The sequence below is a fragment of the Polistes fuscatus genome, unplaced genomic scaffold (assembly GCF_010416935.1).
Source record: "Polistes fuscatus isolate 324 unplaced genomic scaffold, CU_Pfus_HIC Scaffold1, whole genome shotgun sequence".
Taxonomy (NCBI): Eukaryota; Metazoa; Arthropoda; class Insecta; order Hymenoptera; family Vespidae; genus Polistes; species Polistes fuscatus.
The window spans coordinates 298,648-306,644 of record NW_025112997.1 but is presented as its reverse complement, the minus strand read 5'-3'; the positions used below and the strand labels follow the sequence as shown (position 1 = coordinate 306,644).

At 38.1% G+C, this 7,997-nt stretch overlaps 1 protein-coding gene and 1 pseudogene across 1 annotated transcript; both read right to left on the bottom strand.

Moving 5' to 3' along the window:
* Window positions 1-391: 391 nt before the first annotated feature.
* Window positions 392-983, bottom strand: LOC122519977 (fructose-bisphosphate aldolase-like). Its single transcript, XM_043639836.1, has 2 exons — window positions 972-983; window positions 392-910 (listed from the first exon to the last, which is right to left on the bottom strand). The coding sequence occupies exons 1-2, from the start codon at window positions 981-983 to the stop codon at window positions 392-394; spliced, it is 531 nt and encodes a 176-aa protein (XP_043495771.1).
* On the bottom strand, window positions 395-2,141 carry LOC122522644 (annotated as a pseudogene).
* Between the last annotated feature and the right edge of the window lie 5,856 nt (window positions 2,142-7,997).

The window sequence follows — 7,997 nt, the reverse complement described above, 5'->3', positions numbered from 1 at the left end:
TAATTCTTTGAATTGCTGATAGACGCATTTCTTATATATATATTAATCAATATTATTATATTTATGTAATAATCTAATACGATATATGAATATTATGTGAGATAAAACATGTCACACGCACACATATATATATATATAAGAATATTTATAAAAATTAACAAAAGCAAAATGAACTGATGTAGTATTAGTCGATTATAAGTATATGCTAGAACTTATGTAAAAGTATAATTATAGAATCATACAATAATAAACGAAAAACTCAAATATTATTGTTCTATATTATCAATAGAAAATTTCAAACGAAATATATATGGCAATATGATTCACAATGAAATAGTATAGCAATTATAATAAATACTACTTGCAAAAATTTTTTTTTTTTTTTTTTTTTTTAATATGCGTGATTTGCTACGAAAAGTGCAGCATCGCCGGCAGCATCTGTGAAACTTCCCGCGTACTGGCCAAGTGCCGATTCGCCGTTGGCCTTAGTCCTCTTGATAAGTTCTTCCTGTCCAGCTGTTACTTGATCGTTCCTGTTACCTTCTTGAGCGGTGGACAATCCGAAGAAGAGGCCTCGGTGAACTTGAATGCCATCAGGAAGGATTTCGGGCTCAACAATCGGTACGATTCTTGCGCTCTGACAAATTGAAACGTAACGAGCGAAAACATTTGCGTTTTCTAAAAAAAAAAATGGCAAGTTCTTTTTAGGCGTATGCTTTGTAATTTTAAGAACGCATCTCCACTTGGCGAAATGACAGCTATCCTTCTGTACTGGACGCAACGTGCTTGGAGGTGAACTATCTGGAGTGGTTATCGGTGAACCCAACAGTGTAGCTGGTAAAGATTTACTTCCTTTATTTAGATTTATTTCTTCTTCGACCAGTGTCACAGAAGATTGTGGTTTGTTAAACTTTTAGACATCATTTGGTTAGATACATGAACAATGGATTTTCCACAAAAAGCTGGTTCACCATTAAATCCATCATCAGTTCCTTGAGATTTAGCTGGTTTTACGTTTCCAGTTAATGTTTAATAACTTGAAAAGGTACATTCAGTCCACCATCTCTTGACGAAAGTTTCTTCTGCATTCAATGTCCAAAATCACAATTTCTACCATTGGAGGTCGTCTAATCCCTGAGTCGTACATTCATCGTTTGTAGCAAAGAGTAGCACGACACCCTTATCAACCTTGATTCCAGGAATGATGTTACGTTGTTTCAAAAGCTCTAAGAATAGCGTACCGTTATTAGCCTTCTGATATAGAGTCTCATGGAACAGAATCACACCGGAGATATGTTGTCCAATGACGTCCTTTGCCGCAGTAAAATGTAATTGTCTGTATGTTCTACGGTTATCCTCATTGTTCTCTATAATGATGTCCTTTAGGCGTTTACCGTTCGTGGTCGTAGATTCGTCAGCAGCGAGAATTCCTTTTTAGGAGCTACGATCTGTTCAGCAATCCTCTTCTCTTCTTCCTTTAGCTTAGGAACGGCCTTGATGTACATTTTATCTACCATTTTTTTTATTATCACGATGGATTTGACTGTCGTTATCGAAAATATGCACAAACGTTATTAATTTACGTTTGGAAAGAGAATGCTTATTTTTTACAAATTTTAACTTTATCTTTGTGGACGATTCTGCTTCCATTCTTATAACTAATTCTTACATTATTTCTCGGAAGCACTTCTAAAATTTGGTAGGGGCCAGAGTATTGGTTACCAAGTTTAGTGGTTGGTTGTTTTAAAAGGTAAATGTTTTGACCAACCGAAAGATTCTGACCTCGAGCATTTCGATCGTAATATATTTTTGATTTGATCTTAGCTCCTACCAAATTTCGTCTTGCAACAGTCTGAGATGTTTTAATTTTATTAACTAGATCTAAATAATACTCTAGGTATGTGCTGTCTAATGCTACATTTGTATGTATGTCTGCGGAAGGTATGTTTGCTTGTTTTGCAAAAACTAGTTCGTGAGGGGTAAATCTAGTTCCCTCGTGCGTACTGGTGTTGTATGCAAACATGGCGTGTGTTAACCATTTATCCCACTCGCTCTTTTTATTTATATAATGTTTTAAATATTCCACTAGAACAATGTGAGATCTTTCTAGTGATCCATTCGACTGAGGATGGAACGCCGTAGTTTTTTTTGTTTCAAATTATACTGTTTAGCTATTGCCTTTAAAAGCGAACTAGTAAAGTTTGTTCCCTGGTCAGTCAATATGGATCGTGGTGCCCCGAAAACATTGCAAACATTATGGACTAATCCTTCGGCAATATCTATGGACGTAGTTGTTTGTAATGGTATGGCAATGAAATATTTAGTGAGTGCGTCTTGTATAGTAAGATATATCTATTTCCTGATTTCGTTTCAGGGAGTGGTCCGACTATGTCCATAGCTATTTTGTCGAATGCCGCTCCCGGCGTATCGGTAAGTACCATTGGTTCTTTGGACTTTACTCTTACTAATTTTTTTAACTGACAACTTGTACAGTTTTTGATAAAATCACTTATGTCCTTTTTTAAATTTGGCCAATGATACTTATGCCGAATTTTATTATACGTTTTTGTGACGCCTTTGTGTCCACCAATAGGCGAGGAGTGGCATTCGGCAAGGATGCCCTCTCGCAGTTCTAACTTAGGAACTAAAATTTGATTTAAACAGATAGTAATGCAGCAATTTTCTGATTCAAACGTGTTACATAAATTCTTTTGAATCCGAGGCCATAATATGCCGTCTAAGCTTTGTGTCTTGGCGATGCTTACAGATTTTAAGTCGAGCTCTCGTACTACTGAGAGCAAGGAACCAATTGCTTCGTATATCGTTTCCAATTTTGCACTGTTTGCGATGTTTTCCTTTATAGGGATAATTATTAATTTATGTTTCCCAATGTTAGTTACTTTGGCACGAGCTAAAGTCAAATCTTTTACATGTGGAATAAGTTTTGTTTGTTCTAGTAGTTTAGCACCAGTATCGCAAGGTGTGCCGTCTAAATCGGTAAATATTACAATATTGTCGTGCCTTAATTGTAGAGAGTCTCGTGAGACTCCTACATTTTTTGTTATCATATTTAAGTTATTGTTTGTTCTTGGTTGTGTCTGTGGAGAGTATAGTCGTTCGTAGTCACTAGAGTTTTCACTGTCTGTATTTTCGTCCTCTCGTGTTGGTGTTGCTAAACGTGACGTGTTGTCGAGGTCATCTGTGCCGTTAGCTGTCACGTCGGGGTCACTGTCCTCGTTATCCGTCATCGTGTCCTTAGTTTCAAAATGAACGGTACTATCGTCGGAATCGTATGTGTTTATAGGAAGTACTTTTTTAGTTTCTATCGGATTTCGTGATAGAGCGTCAGCGTTAGCATTCGCAGTTCCTGGCTTATAAATGATTTTGAACGTATACTCAGCCAATTTCAGACTCCACTTAACTAATCTTGATGTCGGGTCTTTTACCGACTTTAGCCAAACTAGTGGTTTGTGATCAGTTATGAGGGTAAATTCTCGGCCGTACAAATATGGCCTAAAATAATTCGTAGCGAAAACTATTGCCAATAATTCTCTTTCAATAGTTGAATAATTCATTTCAGCTTTATTTAAAATTCGCGAGCAATAGGAGATGGGTAAATCCTTACCGACGGGGCCTTGACTCAACACGGCGCCGATTGCATAACCGGATGCGTCCGTTGTGACGTTAAAAGGCAAAGAGAAATTTGGATATGTAAAATGGTTCTTTGCACAAGGCATCACGCAGTGAGCAAAATGCGTTTTCATGGGTGGATTCCCATCTGAATAAAGCCTCCTTTTTAAGTAAATCTGTTAGAGGTTTTGCTACTTTTGAAAAAGCTGGTATAAATCTTCTGTAATATCCAGCAAGACCTAAAAATTGGCGAATTGATTTAATATTGTTGGGACGCGGAAATTCTTTCACTGCTTTTAATTTTTTTGGATCAGGCTTTACGCCGTTTTCTCCTATAATATGGCCCAAATAAGCTACTTCTCGTCTGAGGAATTCGCATTTATCGGGCTGCAGTTTTAGATTTGCTATACGAAGACAATGCGCGAGTTTATTAAATTTCGCTTGATGCTCATTGAGTGATCTCGCGTAAAGAACCACGTCGTCCAAATATACAAACATTTCTTCGCCTTGTAAACCGGTCAAGACATGGTCCATTAACCTCTGAAAGGTTGCTGGAGCGTTTTTTAAACCAAATGGCATTCTATTAAATTCATAATGACCATGCGGGGTCGAGAAGGCTGTCTTGGCGCGGTCATCCGGATGCATTTCGATTTGATGAAATCCGGATTTCAGGTCAAAAGTAGAAAAATATTTTGCCGCGCCGAGTTGGTCAAGTATCTCCGTAATATTTGGTATAGGGTACGCATCTCCTACCGTTTTTTCGTTAAGATTCCTATAATCGATCACCATCCGCCACTTTGGGTTACCTTTTGAGTCCGACTTTTTCGGTACTATCCAAATGGGTGAATTATAAGGTGAAAGAGATGGTCATTATGCCATCGTTGAGCAACTCCGAGGTTTGTTTCTTTACTTCTTCCTTATGTATTGGCGGAAATCTATATTGTCTGGTGTGCACCGGAATGTCATCGGTAGTAATTATTCGATGTTGTAAAAGGTTGGTGCAACCAAGCGGTTCGCCAGGAAGATGAAAAATATCTGCGTTTTTGTCTAATAATTTGGAAACAGATTCTGCCTCTTCTGTATTTAGGTGATCAAGGCGAAGGAGTGCTCTAACAGAGTCTGGTCTGGAGAAGGTTGGAGTTTTAGGAGATTCTTGAATTTTACTTGTTTCAGTTGGATCAGCGCAAGGTGATTCGGATATATTATAAGGGTGTGCAAGCATTCGTTTAAGTTATCAACTTCGGATGTGGATTTATAGGAATCACATGGTAAATTTGGAAGAGTTCCTATACTATATGCCAAGAGTTCCAATTTTGGAGTTTGTAGTGAAACAAATCTCGAAGTTGTATTGATGAGTCTGAAATAGGCTTTTCCATCTATGTTTTCTACCAGTGCTTCGCCGGCATAAATTCCCTTTGGAAGCTGTATTCGCGGAATATAACCATCTTTAACATCGGCGTTTATAACGTGGCAGAAAATTACCCTTGAAGTTCTAGGTGGTATGCTAACCTTGTCGCCGACCGTAAATGGAATTTTTTTATTCTTTACTATAAGCACTTCCTTGATATAGTCGACATTTGTCGGAATGGAACGAAGGAACTCGTTGCCTAATATTCCATCTGTAGAAATAGGGAAGTGATTGTCTATTACGTGAAATGTGGTCTTCTCTCCGAAAATAACGAGTTCGACAGTACCTAACGTTTTTTGTGTCGGGAGAGATACCAGTCAGTTGAACTATTCTTTTGTGTTATAATTGTCTTTTTAGTTAAATTTTTTATTTTAATTAAGTTAATATCTGCGCCTGTGTCTATCATAAGTGTCACTGCTTCTCTCAACCGTGGAGAAGTCGCGGTGACACATGGAGCCGTCCAAATATTATTTCGTCTTATGTGTTTGATTTCGACGGGCCCGCTTTCGGACTTGGGCTTCGTGGACGCTCCTTGGGAGTGGGGGAGCGACGCGCGTCTTCGTCCGCGCCCCTTTTCAAGTTTCCCGAATTGAGATTCTCGATTTTATATTTAAGTTTTCTACACTCGAGAATTTGGTGCAAAGTTTTTACAATACTGGCATTTCTTTAATGGGGTCTTTTTCTTGGAAGGAGACCTAAATTTAGTAGGGGATCCAGGCTTACTAGGAGGTTTTTGCTCGGAATCGGAAGGAAAGGATACCCATTCTTTTGCCAACAATTGCTTTCAAATGCCCCTCTTTTACAATAATTACAGTTAATAGTACTGTTAATTGGTCTGACGTTCGCGACGCGATTTTTATTTATCGAAATACCTAACTTATCGTCTTCCTCTTTGATCTGTTTGTCTATTTTAAGGAGGCAGATTAAGACTTCGTCAAAGTTATTATATCTTTCAAATCTTAATTCTGTTTTATAGTCCCGAGGCAGACCCCTAATGAATGCGTCTAATCCTTCTTTCTCGATTGCTATTTCCATCCCGTGTTCTAAACGCCCTGACTCTTTCGCCGCTTCGTCTAGAACCGACTGGGTGAGTTCTCTTACTCGTCCAAAATAATCGAGCGCGTGTTCGCCCGGTCTCATAAATTCCGTAGAGAGCTTTCCCCTATAATAACTTGATCCGCGGGAAGGCAGAAATGCGTCTTTAGTCTATCAATAAGGTGTTCTACTCTATCGACCTTAAGGCCTTCCGTTACTAGGTATGCATGACCATTAAGTCTTGAAAGGAGTAGTCTAGTGAGAGACGCTTCTACTTCGGGTGAATAACCTGCTGGTAATGAATCAAGCGCGCGCCGACACGCCCTACAAAACTGCGTTACGGTGATGTTGTATCCGTCGTACTTTGGGACATTTTCTATATATTCCCGTAATTTTAAAGAGGAATTTGACAAATGGGAAGGGGGAGCAAAAGGAGCTATTCTTTTCATATTTCTAATTTCATGCCTTAAATCCTCGATCTCTCTTCTTAATTCGCCTTCACTATCAAAGTCAGGTGTTAGCGTTCTCCGTCTTGGAACTGGAGCTGGAGAATTTGGACGTGGAGAAACTAAACGTGGAGAACCAGGGGTAAAAGTTAAAGGGTCGAAGGGGTCCACCGGAGGATCAGAACGTTCGAAACCACGAAAACCTGGCATATTATCGCCTAAGGATCTTCTGATCTCTTCTTCCTTTAACGCGAGTCTCCTCTCTAAGTTCTAGTTCTAATTCCCTGTTACTGAGTTCTTCCTGTTTTCTAAGTGTTTCTTCTTGTGTTTTACTGAGTAAATCCTGAATATTCATTATTTCCTCCATCTTTTTACGCATAGCGGAATCCATCTCGCCTAGAACGATTGGGGTATCCGGTCTACTTTTTCTTTGCTCTTGAGACATTTTGAATTTTATAAATAAAAGTTACGGTTTCTTAAAAAAAAAAATGAGAAAAAAAAATTGACAAGTTAAATCTCCTATCAGGCAACCGAATTTATTTGCGATCTATCTATTAGCTATCCCACCGCTGCCACCAGTTTTTGCTTCCTGTGACGTCCCAGATGGGGTTGTCAAAAAGGAGTAAGAAACAATTTTTAATTTTCCTTTTTCCCGGTCAATCTTTTCCAGAATTACTCGGTTAGGAAGAGTGCCCTGTTTTGAGTCAATCCGTGGAGCCGGACTTTACTCGGGATCTGGGCAAAAGGATCTTTATCCCAAAATAAGTAAAATCTTTTACTTACCTTGGGGCTGCTGCTCGATAGGTGTTGAAGATGGTTGATAGATGTTGATTCCGTCAGTGATTTGGATTGACTTCCCTGATAATAATTGAGGATTTTGGCCAACAGGATTTTAATTCCAATTCATAACACACGATATTAGGTAAAAACAAAATATATTCTAAATAACAGTTGATATTAAAAATTATACACTGAGTTTACAAACACTGTTCGCAATATTAGAAAGAAAACGACGTGTCACAGAGCAAACGTAACTTAACGCAGTATATTAAAGATGCGAGAACGTACCCTTATATAATAGTTGTACAAAAATATTCAAGATTTATATCTAAAAGAAGAGTTGATGTTTTATAAGTATAAGGTTTGTCGATAGACTAAAGAAAAAGAAACTATAAAAAGAAGAAATTATATCGAGTATGAACTATAAATGAGCAAGTAACTATTATAAATGAACCATAATGAGCAAGAAACTATAAAAAATGACCATGCGCTTAAATCTTTTCCCACTTTTATACTTTCTCTCCTATATTTAATATCGTAGTTAGCTACAGATCACGTGATCGCCGTGCGATCACGCGATCACGCAAACACGCGCTTTTCATTCTTGGATCAAGTGATCAGCGTGTTCTCTTTTATTTTCTTATATTTGACTGAAAATATATATATGTGTTATATATGTTACAATGAAGGTTGAGAAC